Raw genomic sequence first — 20,677 nt, 5'->3', positions numbered from 1 at the left:
CGTCTCCGTTACCATTGACAGTGATTGTTAACAGTTCTGCTCACTATTTATAGACAATTAATTGAGCGCTCCTCACCAGATTAGATACACACAGAATACCTGCTATTCGGCCATAGTTCATTGTTTTAGGCTGTTTTGTCCCCTTTCAGCCTGACCAATTGTTGCCAATGTGAAGAGTTTATTGGACTAAGTCTCCTGGACAATCAAGAACGTGTCTGTACACAGTCAGCGTCTACAACACAAGGAAGTAATATGTTACAGGTGTCTTGGAAGCAAAGTATATCAAGAAGGTAAATATGTTTGTTATGTTTTATTGAATTTGATTATTCCCTCACTGTTACGTCTGACACAGTTCCTGTATAATCCGATTATCTGAGGCTAGTTCCATTCATATTTAATGTGTATTGTTAGCCGGTGTATGTGATCAAAAACAGACCATATGATTAACTTCTGTGACAAGAAGTAATTATATGAGCTGTCGACACCCCAGATGGCCGATAATACATAAACAGAAGAGTCGGGTACCTGTAAGTGACAGATCTGTTAGCAATGCTCGACCGATATACATATTTCCCAGCCTATGTGCCAAACGCTGCATGGGATAATACCTAGGCAACTGTGATTAGCGTTAGTTCATATTTTTATTCACATGATGTAAACAAGGAGACTTTTTATCCAGGTTTATTTGGAGTTTAGACGTAGTATTTATGTGACGGGAATTCCTTTAATATTAACCAGGTATGTACCTTAAACAGCATATATTAATCAAATATTAACCTAATCTGTGTATATGTCAACACACTACATGGCTATTGCTTGCTATGTTCTTAATTATATTTGATCGAGTTCCGAAGGTAAACTATGTTGAAGCAAAATGGGGAAATATTTACCATGCCGTACTTAGACACATAATCGCTCTACAACTGACGTTATGACAAGGTAAGTTTGATACATTGTTTAACAGAAGGAGTCTGGCTTTCAAATAAATTATCCTTATTTTGATAAAAAAAAAGGTGGTGACTTCATACAGAAACAGGTTTTGTAATACTGTAAAATGTACGTTCACAGAATTCAGAATTCAACATGGTTCGTTTTTCATATTTGATATATATAAAATTTCAAAAATAGTATACAACATATAGATCTTAAACATCTACAAACATAAATGTATGCATATAGGTAGTATATATATATATATATATACATATAAATAGTATACATATGAATTTTGTATATATAATACATACAAATAATAGGCATATAAAGGGTATGTATATAAATAACACACATATAAACTGTTAAGTAGCATTTTATTTTGTAACAATATATGTAAAAAATATACATGCTTTCCGATTAATGTTATATGAAAATATAATTGTCCTTTAAATCCATTATATATATATATAATAAATTTATTAATATGACAGATAAAATCAAATATAAATAGTAAGTCAAATCAATTAGTTTGGTTTCTACTATCAAATATTTTTTGTTTTTCTTGTTATATCAATTATATTGGTAAGGTTTTAAAAATATTTCTTGTAGTTCATATATTGTAAATTATTATTGAAGTATTGAGATTCCGTTAGGGATGTAATGAACTTAAGCCAATACATTAACTTAAGTATTGGATTTAGTTAAGGACGTTGCTGTAGAGAATTAACACGGATGCACTAATTTCAGTTTATGTCATGGTATAAACGAAGTCTATTAAAGATTTCAGTGTTAATGGATTTAACGGTATAGACGTCGTGACGGTTGTGGGGCATGAAACGCTTACCTATAGGGAGAACCTAGTTTCGCTTCCAGTCTTTAGTGTATCTTTAGTTAATTCCTACTATTGTCATTGATAACTTGAGTTCAGAATATTTGTTTATGTACTGACGACATAGTGCATTTTTTTCTATTTTATATTTCAGTAAGCTATCGACATTAGATTGGTGATGATATAGGAAGTAGCTTTGGTGATGATATAGGAAGTAGCTTTGGTGATGATATAGGAAGTAGCTTTGGTGATGATATAGGAAGTAGCTAAGATGCACGACGTAAACTACAGACTGTACGATGCAGTCATTAAAGGCCAGACGGGCAACGCCCTCAAGTTCCTCAGACTCGGAGCGGACGTCAACAAACGGGATGTGGTAGGTATATCTTCCCATTAATAGAGGGAAGGGAAGGGAAGATGGAATCAGGTCCCAAAACACTTTATCTGCTAGAACAATCGCCCCGTTCGAATGCATTCTATAGAGTCCGCCAGCATTGATGCTGATAGAATGATTATAGAAGCTGGTGAAGACACATTCACTCAATAATATTCGGACGGTGTGAGAGACGGGCTGAAGTGACTAAATACAGATAATCATCAGGGTCCAGACCTACTGATTTTAAGATGGTGGTTATGATATATGAATCTAATTCGTTGTATATCTTTTTCTAAAGAGGTGATTTTTGATATAAAAAATACCATCTAATTACATTAAGTTTTATAATAGATATACCCATTCTGAATTATTTCCTTTTACATTCTGTTTTATTAATACAATACCCATTCCGCATAAGTTCCTTGTTAAATAAGTTTCGTTACATCGATTAGATAAATCAGAAAAGGAAAACATAGTCCGTAGGGATTTACATGGAAGACTACTACTAACGTTAATCTAATTTAAAAATCACGTTCATGGTAAAAAAATCAATGATGTAGACTGACATTATCCACCGTAACAGACTGATGGGATGACACCTTTGCTGAAGGCTGCCCGGCGGCGAAATTTTGTCATGATGAAATTGCTGCTTTTCCATGGCGCCAAACCCAACACAAGAGATAAAGTGAGTAAGGCTGCCTGAAAATGATGACGTTGTTGACACTCCTAGAATATGATACTGTACCCGCTTCGAGAAAGTGGAATGAGATATGAATGTATATACTCAGTAACCAGTGATTATGCTAAACAATTTCCCTCATTCCGTTTGCCCCCTAAATTTGCGTCNCACCCCCACCCCCACCCCTGTCCCCTTTTTTCCTATCGAGTTTGAGTTCAGACACTTTAGTATTCGCTCCGTTATAAGCATCCTTGGATAAACCACACAACATTTCATTATAACGCAAATACCTTTTTTGTGCAACTCGTCGCATTATACATATCAGTCAATGTAAAGCTAACCATATGTGATCAGTCCATATAGTCATAGAGGGAAAAACGGCATAGTTCACAAAGCTTTGTTAGCTTTTTTTCAAAACTACGATTTTTATTCATAAAAGTGGCTATGAGAAAAGTAACTCTTTGTCGGAATCGTCTTAAAATTGCATTTTATAAACATAAACATGTAACTATAAACTGATATTCACCCGAAAATAATTTATTTTATTTGTCATAAAGCTACGTAGATGTTGTGTAATATGGCCCATTAGTTGTTTAGTACAGCTTAAACTTTTTTTGCTACACCGATAAACCAATCCTAAGAGTGAACTGCAAATCAATTAATCTTTAATCTGACAATACAGGGTAAATACTACGAATAAATGTCCTACTGGGCATATGTGAACCTTACAAGGGTCGTGTTATGTAGCAATTATTAGCCACTGCATTGCAAGATCTATAGATGTTTAATCTATAGAGAAAATAAACAACAGTCCCCTGCACCGTTCGTTGTATATCAAATTGGTTCTGAATTAAGCTTATTCAACTTCTTACAAGGTTTTGACAATTGCGGGGTGTGTAATCTGTTAGATAGATGTACAGTAAAGGTAGAAATTCTCGCGAGGTGAAATGTTCGTGTTGTGACTTCAAACTGACCTTGTTGTAGAAATTTTCGCGTAAGCAGTTATTCTGAAATCAATATTTTTTTTAATGTTTTTACATATATAATCCATAAATATTTTGCGAAAATTTTCGCGTTATTTTTGCTGAATGAGAAATTCTCAAACATTTCCACACCGCTAAAAGATCACATTTGAAGTATCTGATTCGTTGCATGAAGTGACAATAGACACATTTGATCAAATTGCTTAGTTAACAAAACTAGAGTCGAAACAGTTACATTCTCACAGAACAGAATCGTATTGTATAAAAGTTAAGGTAGTACGAAATCAGGCAGATTTATTTGTATCTAAAACAATTCGTATAATTGAGGCAGGATATTTAGGTTAAAGACGACACACACCACTGCTTTTTTTCCTTGGCTATTTAATCTAAGGAAGCACATCCAGTCAGGCCGATCAGGAAAAGATACCGTTAACGACTCAACAGTCAAGTAGATATATATCCCGTAACTTAACGTACTGTTTTGTCTATGTAGCATGGGTGTGACGGTCTCGTAACGTAGACCTTAATCAGCAAGTCAGCAGTTTAGCAATTATAATTATTGGCTAAACGGATACAAGCTGTTTGACAAGCTTTAATGTATATAATATAGCCTAATTAATGTATATCAGTAATATTATATTGATACAGATTTTACTATCTATATTGTGAACGTTTCCTATTTTAAGTGTAGTTTAGAAAAAAACAAATATCATGCACAATGCCACTACATATGAGGTTTCTATACATCGTTTTGTATAACTACAACACTACAAAATGTGTATAGATCTGAATGTTTGATTGAATAGGGTAATATGTGTTACAAGGCAACTGACTGACGTACGTGTCACACTTCACTGACGATATGGGCGAGAGCGAGGATCTAATTTTAGTTATTACTAAGGCCACACAAATGTGAAATCTGATGGTAAACATAGCATACCTGTCACACCAGGTAAAATGATCGCAAATTCATATCGTATGAGAAATCAACGTTTCCATGTTTTATATTAGTTATGTAGTATGTAGAGTCACACAGTAATTTGACTGTCTACGTGTTGACTTTTTATGTGTTTATACACATACACATATTTGTTTACAGTACAATGAGGAAATCCATTGTCCAAGTTGAAGTACTGTCTGATGTGGACGTCCGTAGAATTGTTTGTTTACGATTGATATGATTTTATAATGATAAAATTGTATACGTACTTACTTACATGCTTTGCTACATTTCTATTATTATATACATGTCATCACGCACAATTGGCAACTACTATAATGCTAACTATTTACCCATAGTATAGTATGTACATTATATCTGTAATTATATGTGATAATAAAATATTTACACATGTATAACAAACCAATACATTTTTACATTCCTAGAGCGTATGTCAAACACTATAATGATGAATTCATACCTAAAATATGGCATGCTGCATTTCTAGTAACTTTAACGTGTGATGATAAACTGTTGATAAATGTATTTAAAACAGCATACATTACGTACCTAGTGCTTATTTCAACCACTAAAAAACACTAAAATGATAAAACCATACCTATAGTATGGTGTGCTGCATTTCTAGTAACTCTAACGTGTGATGATAAAATGTTTACAAATGTATTTCAAAACAACATACATTACGTACTTAGTGCTTATTTCAAACACTGCAAACATAACACTAAAATGATAAAATCATACCTATGGTATGGCCTGCTGCTTTACTAGTAACTTAAACGTGTGATGATAAAATGTTAATAAATGTTTAACAAAACAACAGACAGTACGTACCTAGTGCTTAAATTTAACACTGTTGTGATAAATTTTCACCTATAGTATGGCCTGCTGCATTTCTAAAAAATCTAAAGGTATGATGATAAAATGTTTATGTATATGAATTACAAACAACATATTTTACGTACCTAGTGCGTATGTTAAACACTAAACGAAACATTCCAACCTGCAGTATGGCCTGCTGTATTTAGATAACTCTAAACGTGTGGTAATGAAATGTTTATGCATATACAAAACAACAAATAGTACGTACCTTATACTTATGTAACCATCTCTTCTGCTGGTCCTTGTCTGTGATTCCTTGAATCCTGACACGGTATTATAAGCATCTGTTACAGAAAACAACACCATTATTGCATCACGTCAAAAATCCGGAATTACGTCCGCGTTAAATGTTACAGTACCTGGTGTAATGTACCGAAATGCTCGCGTGCTACATCCGCCGCTATCACACACTCCATACATCTTTATATATATACTATACACACTGAGCTACATCGTACTTCCTGTGGCGTCAACCACCGAGTCAGCAGACACTCATACTATTCCTCGCCGAGGATTTCATTATAGGAATTTTCTACCACAGCAACTTTACGTTAGAAGAATTCCTGAATTTCCTGATAGTAATAACGTAAAAGTCGATACCACAAAAAGGCAACAAAACATTTATTTCACTTATGTCTGTGAACAATACACCGCCTTCTAAATAATTGCAGGTTACTCTGTGTATCATTAACAACATTTCATTTAATTGCTTTATTAATTCCCATAATTCTACTGAACAAGGGTTGTCCATTATCTATCTCACCATTTTCGTCCCACAAAGTTCATGTAGTAATTGACTAGGCTACTCTATGAATGTATAGTCCTGGTATTTTTCGTTACTAACCATGTTATGTCTATCTGGCAGGAGCGGGGGCTAACAGCGATGCACTACTCGGCGGAGGCGGGGGACACGGAGAGTATGATGTTACTGCTGGCCTTCAATGCCAATATGGATAGCACTGACTACGTGTGTAAACCAATCAATACTACTGATGTGGAACCTCATAAGTTCGGACCCTCTCCCCCCGCATACACACACACAGTCTTATTTCTAAACAACGAGTTAATTTCTTATATTTAAAATTGCAAATGAAATTCTTCCCCTGATCAAATTGAAGCATTGATGTCCCGGATTACCGTATATAGGTTCCTATCATCAATTTGTTAACTATCATTATAATTTATTTTATGATTCATTTTAAAGCTGTCAAATATTCCTTACGTTTCTATAATAATAATACAGATAAAAAAATCATGTGTTACTAAGGATTAAAATAAATCTAGTAATTTCCTTTAGAGACAGTGGTACAATTATTATGCTATGTGTACGACAGGTGGGGTGTACCCCGCTACATTACGCCTCTAACCGGGACCACGCCCGAGCTGCAGACTTGCTGGTCTTTTGTGGAGCTGACGCCACCCTACGGAACCTGGTAACAGAGCTCTTCTCCCAACCACATCACAATTGTTAACGGAAGTCTATATCCACATAAGAGCTATACACTTCCTTTTATTGTTTTATAATTTATATCGTCATATCGATTTTCACTTTCAAAACCCAAGTTGTATATATAATTTGAAAATTTGACAACCTAAACTTGTCCACATTGTTGGAATTACTTCTTTGCCCCATACATGTATATATATATATATAGAAAAATTAAGATTAACGACCGACTAAAAAACTAGCTGCCTTCACCCTTCACAGGGCTCTTCAGGTTTATTATTTAAATCTGAAGAGCCATGTGAAGGGTGAAAGCAGCTATTTTTTTAGTCGGTCGTTAATCTTATTTTTTCTATATTTACTTTCTTCACATGGACATTTAATCCCTTTTTATTATATATATATATATATATATATATAGTAGATAATAAATAAATAAGTCCTTGCGAAGGAAAATATAGAATAAAAACATAAATTTTTCAAATCTATATATATATATATCGTATTAAGCTCTTTCATCAAACGTATGTGGGTCATATATATTACATAAACTATTACGGTTTTCTATTTAATTATTAACAGTAATGCAGGTGAGAAAATGGAAATTTTATACATATATTATACTGTTTAATTATACTTCTCATTAAAAAAAGAATTGGGATGCTTTTGAATATTGTCGTATTAAATTTGTGTAATATTTGTTATGTTTTTAAGAGAAAGGAAACACCAATATCAATTTGCGAAAATGAAGATATCGGGACTACTCTATTAGAGTCAAAACGAGTAGTGAATGGAATGAAAAATAAGTAAGTCTGTTTCATACATGGTTTTTACTGGGGTTTTTTGGCCCTTATTTTGCTTGATTCTGGAAAAGTTGTGATCATTAGTGTGTCTTGTTTTGTTATCACGTTTTCGCTATAATGACGTAAAATTACTTGGAGTTGACCTGGATTTAAATTGCGGGTGTTTGTGATGAAGCAGACGACGCTAACCTTTCCGGAACATATGGACTTATTCTTCTTGTACTTTTTCAAAGGTCTACATGTCAAACTGTCCCTTGCCCATATTGCCCTAGTTTGAAAATTACGGTTTTGTTGACCAGGATTCTCCTGTTGTCTTTTGATAATTCCATATTATCTTGTTATTTTTTAATGCAAAATGACGCTTTGAACAGCCAAAATGTGATCTTTTTTCTTGTTGTCTTTTGACATTTCCATATTTTCTTGTTGTCTTTTAATGCAAAATGACGCATTGAACGGCCAAATTGTGATTTGTTTTCTTGTCAAGTGATGTCTTCATTGAACATAAGCAACTGGAGGCCGATGCCAAGACCTCATTCAACGAAATAGGGCTCGTCGTGTTCACCCCTCCAACATTCAGCACTGACAGTCTGAGCTTCCTGTGTCGCCGCGTCAGACCAGAGTATAGTGACAATATCCTCCGTCCCGGCAGGCAGGAGCTCCTCATCAGCGATACATTCCAGTATCGTCTGTCCTCCTCCAAGTCTGACGGACTCGTTTGTTTGGAAATTCCTCTCTACAATCATCCCGACCCATTTGAGGATGTCTACATGAAGACGGACACACAACCAAAAATAAACCCCGCCAACAAAATAATGGACATCAAAAGAATCCGATGCGAAGTAAGTCACATTAATCACATTATCCACATGAATATCTTACTCTAAAGTTTGAAATTCATATATTTATGGGTTTTTTTGTGCCTCCTCTTCTGTTTATTTGCGACATTTTGGCCCTTAGCATCACCTTATCGACGAGTCATTGAAGGACGAAACAGCTATATGATGTAGTGATCGTTTTTGGCATCCTATATCCATTACCAATTTTTAAAGGTGCAGTCACTTGGGTGGATGTGTTACTTTCATGTTTGGATTATAGCGCATACTGCTTGATGTACGATGCTAAACAGAATGATGTCAGAAAATTTTGCATTTTTTGCATACATTTATTACTCTGATAATAGATTCACATATTGTGTGTTTCTTTTTCTGATTTCTGAAAAGTGATCGAGCATTCTTGGAAACCCAACTCCTTACTCAATAACGATTTGTTAATGTAACCCATTCGACACACACTCTATTGATAGGCGAAACGTCCCGGGTCTAGTTGCATATGAAATATACAATTCCGTCACATCGTTGTACAGGTAAACAATACAAATCGCTCGTTCAGTCACAGCTTGACAAAGGGATCAGTCGGTCTTGAAACGTTGTGACACGTTTGATACTTACATTGTTTGTGTATAAAGTAATACTTTGATATAACATTTTTCCAAACTGATGAATCTTATTGACGATTTCTTGAATGTATGAAACTGTCTGTGCAAATCGACTCATTTTATAACAAAATTTAATTACAAATAACACTAATCACTGATTATTATATTCAGAACAGCCTAAGTGATTATAAGTGGGTGTGTTACACCGAGGCAGACCTCACCACAATGTCTGCCTTCTGTCTGGTTACCGTTCCAAGAGTGGAAAATTTTGATGTACCCCCAGAAGGAACATTTGTGACGTCAGAGGTGGACCAGTTCGTGCAGATCTCCGTCCCACCAAATACATTCAATGAACCTAAGAGTAGAATATCTTTAGAGGTAAGGTTTATTAAATAATGAACATCATTCATGTTAAGAAAATGAATATTTGGTATTACTACATATTTTGGTTGATTAATGTATTTTATCATCCTTCGAGTGACATTTGGATATGTGCCTTTCTATTGCTGTGTTTTTCTTCTTCTGTGGAGTAACTCTTTGACCTCTTTCAACGCAACCTTATTATTTCACCTACAAGAACGTTAACAGTGAATATGTACGAATTTCAAAATTTGTTATTATTTCGCACGATGTAATAATATGAAAGATCATCATCTACGACTTGCTAACATTTCCAATATCATGCCATATTTGATTTCATCTTAGGTTATGCCAAGCCCAGTGTTCGATCCGCGAGATTTCGACAACATTGTATCTGTTAGTCATTTTTATGACTTGAACCATAATTACCGCGAGCGTCCACAAAAAGAAGTTGGTCTGAAGATACCTCTCCCACAGGACTACGACGGAGAGGGAAGTCTGTATATACTGGGGGCCGAACTAAGCAGTCAAGCCTATTTGGATATGGAAGAGGATGGAGAAGAGACACAGGAAGACATACTGGAATGCTGGAGTATTATAGAGAAAGACCCTATAGCTGCCAAAGGATGTATCAAATGCCCAGTAACACATTTCTCATAGTAAGTGAACCTTAATTTTATTATCTCGTAGCAAAACCGCTTCAACGTTACCCGGAAATGAATACGTAGTACAGTCCTGTATTGGACTAGCAATTCAATCCAGTCCTTTTCAAGAGATGTATGTATTTTACGGTCATATATCATTTCATATATCTGTCACGACAAATCACCTGGATATATAAACACCACATAGTCTAACAATCTCTAAGTACGAATTTCACAATGAGGTAGCCAACACATTTCCAAGCATCTACTGTCTGGTATCACATCTAAGTTCTAGTAATTAACTTAATCCTATCAGGACCAGATAGAATTATCATAACTTACTATTAACAGTGCCGGTAAGCAAATTAAGTACAATTTGTATCAGGTACATATCAGCATGTAAATCTTTCAATAACTTTTGATTTTTTTTCAGCTACGTAGCATCTGAAGCAAAACCGAACATGATAGAAGATGCGGTGATAGAGCAGACATCCAAACTTTGTCGGAGAGCTTCACTAAGGAAACAACATGTCAGACTCATCGTCATGCTGAAACCATTGGGTAATGAAATGTATGACGTCATTGTAGAGATAGCAATAGCGAGAAAGGCCGACGACAGACTCAATCACTGGAGGAGTTATCGATACCTGGATCAAAAACCCAGCGTGTCTGGAGACTTTGAATCTGTTCCAAGAAAGCGGTATTCTATAACACTTAGTGCCGAAATTGAAAAATGTGGAGGATTACCTTCTACCCCGTTAGACTTTCACCCCAAGCGGTTCAATTATCAACAGTTTCAAATATGTCGGAAAAAGAATGTTGACCTGAACTCTGGGGTGGTGATTCTGCATGATGAGGACAGTGAAGAGGAGGTTTCTAGATTACCTATCCACTTAACTGGTTCTCCATTTCTCGAGGATTTAGGAGAGTTTGAAGACGGATTTCCAGGTAGGCAAGACGCAATTTACCTTTAATGGCTGCCCGTAACGTTGTGAAGGGAAGATAGTATTGCATCATGTTTCAAAGCTAGCTTACTGATTTATTCGGCTTATTAACTTAGAGTTACTAAGAGTTAGTTTCCAGTACAGGACCTCTATTCGTCCTCTCCACTGGACTCGGTCGTTTTATCACATCGAACTTGAAATGCGCTTTCAATCGTTGCTCTAACGTTACATAATATTTTCTGAAATTTGCAGCATTTATCTAGTCTATTCTTCAATTTATTTAAGGATATTGCAAAGGAAATATTCAAAGATAATATTTTATCATTTTTCTTGTAGTGTTTTGTTTTCATAAATAATTGACGAAATATTTAACAATTATTAGCTACGCCATTAAAGCTTAACTTATTCGTTTTAAGCATGGTTTGATCATGAAGAAGAGAGTTGATGCACGAAGGAAAATCAATTTCGAAATCAATTAAATACGAAAAGAAACAAGAGGAAGTAAGGACAAAATAAATATATAAATAAATATATAAAAGGGAACGATTTCACGAGTAAAAAGGTAAAACAATGTGCTTCCGAAAACCAAGTATTTCGAGAAACGAGGTACTTCCGGAAACCAGATCCTTTCGGAAAAACAGGTACTTCTGGAAGTCAGGAGGATCGGTAAAGTAGGCATATTCTGCACTGCATGTGACACCCGTCATCATCATAATATCTACTGTCAAATTCAGGAAAGTTGTTTTCATTCCAAAATATTTTTTCAATCATTCAGATTTAAAGGGAAACGGGCAACAGCCAAAGCCTTTAAATCTCCTCGAAAGAAACTTGTGAGGCCAAAAACGGCCCACCACACAGTGAAAAAGCGTATAAATATGATAGACACTGAAATTTCAAGTTGGCAATTAGGACAAGACGACTATACAAATTATTGAAGCCTCTCTAACAGAAAATAAACACCACTGGTTAAGTAGTTTGTTCGTAAACAGGATATATAGATATAAAAAAAAAACTTGGACTTGGAACATACTCTGAAGTAGCACATTAAGTGTGATATGTAACTCCATAAGCAGTTAAGACCAGATTGGTTCTACTGAGGTGAGTAAACAACCGGAAAACTTACGTCACAACGTCATTGTTATAAGTTTGTAGTGAAGTGCGATGCTAAGCATCTGTTACGATAATCTCATTATTATGTTTCATAACAATTAGATTCGTTCTACGTTTGACATTCACTTAACTGTTCTCCAATTTGTATACCCTACCACTCACGTCAATTATACTTTTATGTACTAGTAAAATCTTAACCTCGAAAATGTATTTCCATGCCTATGAATTCTACCTGCAAGGATTCACAAGGAACAAACTACTGAAACACCTGGCTAGAGAGACAGGGGATGAATGGATCAAAGTAAGCGTCCTACTGGGGCTCACCTATCGTACAGTGGAGGAACACTCCAAGCTTCCCAATAAGACAATCACGGAAAAGAAATTCAAGGTAGTACGCACACCGTGAATCGTTTTAATTGGCTCAAGTAACAGTATATTTCCCGTAGTGTATTAACTCACAATAAACCGTTAGTTTTTTGGGGTTTTCTATTTCTCCGTTGTGAATAAGCTCACATTAACCGTTAGTTTTGTTTTTTATTCTTTCTTCCTTGTGTATTAAATTACATTAAATCGTTAGTGTTATATTTGTATTTATTGAGTAGTGTATTAGCTAACATAAATTATTTCCTTTAAGTTTTTTATTTCTCCGAAATGTATTAATTTGCATTAAAACGTAGTTTTAGTGTTTTATTTCTCCTAAATGTATTAACTAACATTTAACCGTTTAGTTAATACGCTTAGTAACGTATTGGTTGTGGACTATACCGATTTTGCTGATGCAAAGAAAAGATTCTCGGGGAAATACATATTGACTAAATTATACATTAGTCGATACATCAACTAAATTAAATACATTTTCATACCTTTTTCTTTTACAAAGTAAGCAAATAGTTAACGCAAATGCCACATTATGCTTTGTAAATTGGTGAACATAAGAAATATATGGCTGATGTAAATCTATGATAATGTATGGATAAGTTAGAATATCTTTTCTATGTATTATATTTCTTGAAGATTCTACAGCTGTGGCGAGACATGAGTAAAAACCGTCAGGACCTGGGTGTTCCTGACCTCTTGTCCGCCCTCGGGAAGGCCAAAAGGGACGACCTGGTGGAATATGTCAGTGCACAACTCAAAGTCTGGTGAGTATCTACTGAACAATAACTATGTGTGAAATAACTGTACAAAGTATCTTTTGAAAGGTTTAATTTTTGTTGTTGTTGAAGTCGGCCCCTTATGATATTGCGTGTAGCATCAATCAAAACAGTCTATTTAGTGTTGTGCTTATTAATATTTCCTGTCAGTGAGGTCCGAGTTGAGGATTCTGCATACAAAATTAAACTGTTATGAATTTAGTTTTTTGTTTAAATTAACAAAATATTAGGAGGTGGTCATTGTTTTTATGATGTGACTACTGTGACCTAACCCTTGCAGGCTTGAGGAGAAAAAGGACATGCCTGACCGCTTCTACCACTGGTTAGAGGAAGCCCTTCAAGGTCCCAGCAAGGACATCCTAGAAACCAACAGTCAGTACTATCAACACACAGCGAACGACAGATAAAGTGTTTAAAATATTGTCAATCGCATTACACCCCTACATAATTGTTATATTAGGTAATATATATGCAGAATAACGTTAAAAAACAGTCAGGTACAGTAACTTATTTTCATACCATAAAACTGTTCCCAAATATGTAAGACATTTGGGAATGTAAGATAATTGGGAAAGGGGGAGGGGGCGTGGCCGAGTTGTTAAGGCGTCTGCCCGTTTACGATCACAAGCCCTTCAGAACTGGATCGCGGGTTCGAGGCATACACAGTGCAGTCACCAGGTTACGAGCAGTGGTTTTTCTCCGGGCACTTCGGCTTTCCTACACCACAAAAACCTGTCACGTCCTTAAATGACCATGACTGTTCAAAAAACTGTAAAGAACAAACAAACCACACTGGAAAATAACACCAATCAGGCCGATTTGTACGATTGACATCAAATCAACATCACACTTGTAGTATACCGGTTTACTATACTTTGAAATAAATACGATGGTAGATCGTCCGACTAGCATGTCAATGGTTCCGGGTTAGATTCCTGGAGGACGCATTAAAAATAAGTTCCTCTGTTACATGTATAATACATAGTTACCATTTCAGTATAATTGTAGTTAATATATAGTCGTTGAGCTTACTGTAGACAGACCATAAATAATCTGAGTGTATATTAGACGAAAAGTAAAATAATTCACAGACATGTTACTCACCAAAGAGTTAAATTCTGGTTAAGTCAGCATGTTGTGTTTGTAGATCACCCCGAACCCATGACGGACCAGTTCTACGTCCTCCTTGTGGAGAAATGCGGCATTGATCTCAAGTCAACCGGAAGTCATCTCAACCTATCAAAACCGGAACTGGACGGATTGTTCTCAGACACGTTGGCCAGCAAGGACGAGCATAAACTACTACATGTAAGCTAGTCTCAGATATGGCGCCAAGTTAATAATTAAATATTAAACAATGTCGGTATGAGCAGAGGCTCGATGAGTAGAAAAGGTACTAACGACTGCTTGGTATTCTTACGATGGTGTAGCCTGCGATCGATAGCCACCGGCACCTTCTATAGCGAGGTAGTACAGTTAGGTTCATTGCTGTTTCATATAAAAAAAAAATAGCATCCATTGACTAAAGGTTCGTGTAGTATGATTACTAAGTGTCTCTGATACAAAATATGTACAACGTTGAGTATACAAACCTTATATAACAGTGGAACCTTGTGTATCCGGACTCCGATGATCCAAACACATCTCATTAGCTATTCATCGCTTCTCTCTTTAAAAACGACACATTACTTTGATTTTATCTTGATTTACATGCCGGGTGTCGTAGAAGAAGAGGGAGACACTTCCCCTTCCGGAACATCTAGCTTGTTCGCTTGTGTTTATTATAAGTTATCTGTTGAAAGCCTTCCGTTGTTCGTATTTGATAAAATTTCATCAAATATTAGTTCAAATTACAGTTATGTTTACGCTCCGGTATTTCCGTGCTTTCTATTTTGTTAATACGTTGGTTGAATTTTATATCGGAAAAGAATCTGTCCAGAGTAACAAGGTTCCACTAAATACGATAAAATATGCATTTATAACATCGCTTTTAACTTAATGGTGACAGGTTAAAAGCGATACTACTGATTACTGTTTGAATACGTGTAAAAATAAGTATGACCATTTTTTACAGTCTTTGGGTCAGTTTTATGACCTCTGTTCAGCGGAGATAGAGGAAATTGTAGCCCTACCCATCGGCCATAGGTTACTGCGGGTAACGTCCTCATGCATGCTTCAATATCCACATTTTCTACATATATACACCTGTGTTTAGCTTTCAATATTCATCACAGTAACGTGTACAAAGTATCCCGATGCCGCCTTCTGCATTTTCTATTTCCTGTATTTTCCTGATTAAGTAGTTATCAGGTATCCATGTGTCGCTAATGCATCCTCTATTCATATATCCTAAAGTGTCCGTAACGTACCATCTATACAAATAAACCTTTGTGTCTTTGCATCTTCTTTCTCATCAAACTGCTGTAACACTATAGCTGATACTGTGTCACCCTGCTGCTGATCCCTATACTCGCTACTGTAACACGGCGTTCATGTTTCCCTGTATCTGCTGCTGTATCATCCGACGCATGCACACCTATATCCACTGATGTTTCATCCAAATCATGTAATTATATGCCTTTTCATGTATCCAAGTATCGGCCACTGCATCATCTAACATATTTATCACTGTATCAAGTACGACCATCTACCTAGATATGTTTCTCTGGATTATCCACTTTCGTGACAGCCAAGTTATCCACTTCTGCATCGCCCGAATCATATCCTGTATCCTGTAGTTCGGGGATACCGCTATCTGCTGATGTATTATCTAATGCACTTTTAACTTGACCCAACACTGTAGCGCTGGTATTAGTCGTAGCTTAGATATCAGCATCCTAGCACGAATATATTTCCAAGTTTTCATGCCCACTCTTGAACCTTCGCGAACGGAATCCCACTTCTGAATTAGGGGTCCCTGACGGGGTGCAAGTCCAAATTTAGTAACATTGGTCAATAAAAAAAACTCCGAAATAAGTTCATCAAAAATGCATAAATTGATTTTAACTCATTAGAACGTCTCCCTTACATAAACCATCACCACTTTTCACTACAATATCGTTATCATTTATATTTTGATTGCTTTCGTGTTTCCTTTCTCAGAGATCACCAAAAAAACTCTCTTGACTAAATTAGCTCTCTGTACAGAAACACAGAGAGCTAGAAATATGCATGTGACTAGCTTGGAAGCTCCACTGAAAATATAACCAGTTAGTATGTTACAACATGAACTATGTTTGACAGGTACTAGAAATACTTACGTCCCATTACTGAAAATAACGTTCATTTAAAGACATACAATCATGATATTCTTTGACTGATTAAAAACAATATTCAATAATAACCCATGCATGTCTTAATTGCATACATAATGGTGAGCAGCGCCAGATTTCGTTTCTTTCACTTCTACTTTTATGTTATAAGTATGTTAGATTATTAACTTATTTCTTTCCTGTTAATTTTTCTTTCTCAATTGTATTTCGGTGTATTTTGTTTAATTTTGCATGGTATTATTTGCGTTTTTATATGCATCTGTGTTGAAGGATCTCAGTCTGACTGCACTGTTGTTTTCCATATATGGAATATCCTCTCCTTAACTTCGTTTTCGATAAAACTTCAGCACAGTTGGCTTAGACATTCGTTGACCAGCCATATCTGTTTGTTAGAATGATAGTATAACAATGATGCCAAGTGTTCGAATCCTGGTCTAGACTGGCTACTTTTACGATAAAAAACCTCTTGTTGATTATATTTATTAACGTCCTGCAAAGTACGGATTTCTTGTCAGAAATGATTTACTAAGGCTAAAGTCATACCAGAACAGTTTTCAATACATATTTACAGTATTTCTTGCAAGGATCCTTAAGTGGTATATTACAATGACAATTAAATTACATAACACTGATTGAATGATCGATTTTTTTTGTATACTGTTTTTGTGCAAGTTTTTTTTCTGTTCTACCGCAACACTATATAAATTTTATTTTCTATGTAGGCCAATTTCTGTGTGTTTCAGTATTTCTTTAAGATGTACGTTTTCTAAACATGTTGTATCATAAGGAATATTTCTTCTTTCTAAGATGTTGGTAGTTGCCCGGGAGAAAAGTGAGAGCAACATTCATGCATACCGGTCGTTGATAGAGGCATGTGACTCGGTGGGATTGACGGAAGCTAAACAGTGGATACTGGACATGTCCAAAGAATGGTAATAAGTTGATTACACAAGACCGTCCGGGTCCGATTTCCTTAATCTCAATATTAAATAGTCTTACGTGGTGAAACGGTAGAAAATCTGTTCGTAATACTTCACCTGGACAGTAAGTCACATTTGAATTAAGAAGTTACGTCCTAAATTTAGTACGATCTGAGAAATCTTCTGTTTAGTAAGTTACGTCCTAAATACGATCTGAAAAGGCAAAGCATCTGTTTGGTACGGAGAAAACTAGCTTTTCTTTAATACGCATGTTTCAAAGACCAATAAAAATCAATTTTCGATAAATTAATAAATCTAACCTTGCAAATTATCACATTCATATCAGTTTATGAATGCCATGGCCCGATATCTGAAGTCATTGACGGTGAAGAAATTAATGTGATTTTCAGTGAGATAACATTATAATTATAATAAGCTTTTCAATAAAAATGATTTTTATTTGCTTTCAAAGTAAATATGAATTTTTCAAATGGAACAATTCAGCATGAAGCGCTTACGCAAGAAATCAAATTTGTCATTTCCAAAAGGCAGTCGTATTGACAAAGAATACCTATTGAATGCAGTGCAACTCTAAATTACCCCATGAATGCATTTGAAGGCAATTATACAAAAGAAAATTGTTGGGGTTTTTTAATATAAATACGTACGTATATAATTATTTATGAATTGAAATATAAGTATTTCATTCCACGGACAACGATTTAAACAGTAAAAATACTGCTTTTGAAATAGTGATCCTGTTCAAAGCATTCGATATTTTCTGAGTTCCTCTCCTTCTCTGAGGTTTATGGATAGCTAAGCATATAAAAGTGATTGTCTAATTACGTAGAACACTTAGCATGTTGTTAATAATAGTAATTTGCTGATCCTATCGTTTATATTGAAATTGGCTCACAACTGTCTTTTTTAGAACCGCTGTACACTCTAAAGTAATACAATACGTCTTTACATCTTATTGTGTAATACTTAATAATATTGTATATGACAGGTTGATGGCCGATCCCGAGGCAACGGATCCCTTCAGAATAGCTGTCCATGAAGTGATAGAGTCTGTTGAAGGTCATTATCTGGATGACTCTAGTCCGAATGCCGACTAGTAATCTGACCAGGGTGCCTAATGTCCACTAAGAACCAGTAATGAACACAATGCACCCAACATGCAGAGTGGGATAATGTTATCTGAGACATATAGATAAGAAGTTTAAATCTCTTTTTAAACTGACTCCCGGATCGAATTACTGCAAAACGAAAACCGGGACTAGTAGACGAAAGAAATCATCAAACAGCTCACTTTTTGTAATCTAGAACTAATATAATGTGCCAAAACCAATAGACAACGATAAACTAAATGCTTGTAAAACAAGAATGTCCATTTATCAATAATCATTAGATATAAGTGTTAAACATAAGTATCTTTCTCACATGATTATATATCAAAGTATATTTATGTAAATGTGATGAAATGTCTTTATTTTCACCACTTCCATGAATAACGGTGAATGTAAACATCATACATCGTTTTTCTGGATGGTTTAGGAAAGAGTATGTGCATAGCTTCGTTGTTTATAGTATAAATAAAGTGATAATTTAAACTCAGTGCTTGTTTTTGTATACAACACCTATTCAAATCACATTTTTCTTTGTCAAACAAAGAGTGCAAATGACCGGTTAACACAGAGCGTAAAACAACTGACTAAGCAACGGTGTGCTGAGCAGATGAAGTCCGTTGTCAAAATCGTATAGAGACATATTTGGTCTCAAGTGCACTCTCAAATACACAGACAGAAAATATCATATGTATCCCCTTCCCCCTAACCACCCTACCCTACCCCCATTTGATAATGTTTTATGCCATATGCGGTTTGTTTGGCATATTTTATAAGCACAAACTTTTAATTTTCTCCCCTCACCTTATCCAGTCGCATTGATTTCGTTTCTATGTTTACACTTGCTAATGTAATGACATTGTATTGAATGCTGCCTATCCTTATCAAATCAATATCTGTATTTATTCAGATGGTTTTTACTAGACTTTTTTATAACCAGAAATTTGAACTTTTCAATCAAATTCGAACTTTGCTTTTGGTTTTACCACTGAATTTATATAAAGACTTTTTCAGATGCGTTTCAGTATTGCTGAGTATAAATTTTATTGATTCGCTGTCATCATATATCTGTGATGAAAATTTCAAAGAAAATGATGCATTACGTTGAATGGATATTGGAAGGGCTTGCACGTCAAATAAAATCGTTGACTAGTTTTATCGATTTTTGTATCTGTTGTCTATTACAAAACACGACTACCTATTCTCGAATACTTAAAGAAGAAACGCAATTATTGACCGTTCACTTGGCGGATAGGTAATTTATCCTACTTTCGCGAATATAAGTAGTCATGGAAATGAAGAGATTTACAGTTCAAAGCTCCACCAACCCAGCTATCCGCCAACTACACCAACAAAAACATCAGTTGATGACTTTGTTATTGAAATTATTACATTTTCGATTTAACTTGTAACTAGCCATACCGTATATAGATGTTTTTGTCTCGCCGATCCTTCAATCCACTGACAACATTGAACATTCACACACTGTACACATTATTAATTTGAACTTAACGAGTACACCACTGAATTGATAAGTATTGACACTTTTTAATCAAGCTGAGCTATAAGGAATATGTGTTTTGAGATACTTTGTTATCAAACTGAGCGACTGGAGATACTCAATTATTAAACTGATCGACTGGGTTTATGTGTTTGGTTCAACAGTTGTTTAGACCGATTGTGATTTCCAACTTGTATGGCCCCTGGCATCATCGACGAGTCCTAGAAGAACGAAACAGCTGTACAATGCAGTGAAATTCTTTTTTGGATTACTGTATTTATTACCAAATCCAAAAGGTGCAATCACCTTTGTGTATGTTA

The 20,677-nt window shown here is 35.3% G+C and overlaps 1 protein-coding gene across 6 annotated transcripts; it reads left to right on the top strand.

Annotated features, from left to right (window-relative positions):
- The first annotated feature begins 25 nt into the window (after nucleotides 1–25).
- Nucleotides 26–20,004, top strand: LOC110443616. 6 transcript variants are annotated; one of them, XM_021487943.1, is made up of 17 exons: nucleotides 28–290; nucleotides 1,920–2,141; nucleotides 2,725–2,826; nucleotides 6,509–6,610; nucleotides 6,978–7,076; nucleotides 7,802–7,893; nucleotides 8,375–8,729; nucleotides 9,497–9,703; nucleotides 10,031–10,344; nucleotides 10,763–11,277; nucleotides 12,623–12,771; nucleotides 13,398–13,525; nucleotides 13,818–13,909; nucleotides 14,685–14,845; nucleotides 15,612–15,692; nucleotides 17,617–17,741; nucleotides 18,739–20,004. In XM_021487943.1, the coding sequence occupies exons 2-17, from the start codon at nucleotides 2,037–2,039 to the stop codon at nucleotides 18,845–18,847; spliced, it is 2,736 nt and encodes a 911-aa protein (XP_021343618.1). In that variant the 5' UTR covers nucleotides 28–290; nucleotides 1,920–2,036; the 3' UTR covers nucleotides 18,848–20,004. The 6 variants fall into 6 exon arrangements, with proteins under 6 accessions (XP_021343621.1, XP_021343618.1, XP_021343619.1 ...); XM_021487944.1 differs by lacking the exon at nucleotides 28–290 and adding an exon at nucleotides 343–738; XM_021487945.1 differs by lacking the exon at nucleotides 28–290 and adding an exon at nucleotides 758–939.
- The last annotated feature ends 673 nt before the right edge of the window (nucleotides 20,005–20,677 follow it).

Source organism: Mizuhopecten yessoensis, unplaced genomic scaffold (genome assembly GCF_002113885.1).
Source record: "Mizuhopecten yessoensis strain PY_sf001 unplaced genomic scaffold, ASM211388v2 scaffold716353, whole genome shotgun sequence".
Lineage (NCBI taxonomy): Eukaryota > Metazoa > Mollusca > Bivalvia > Pectinida > Pectinidae > Mizuhopecten > Mizuhopecten yessoensis.
This window is presented reverse-complemented; position numbering and strand designations above follow the sequence as displayed.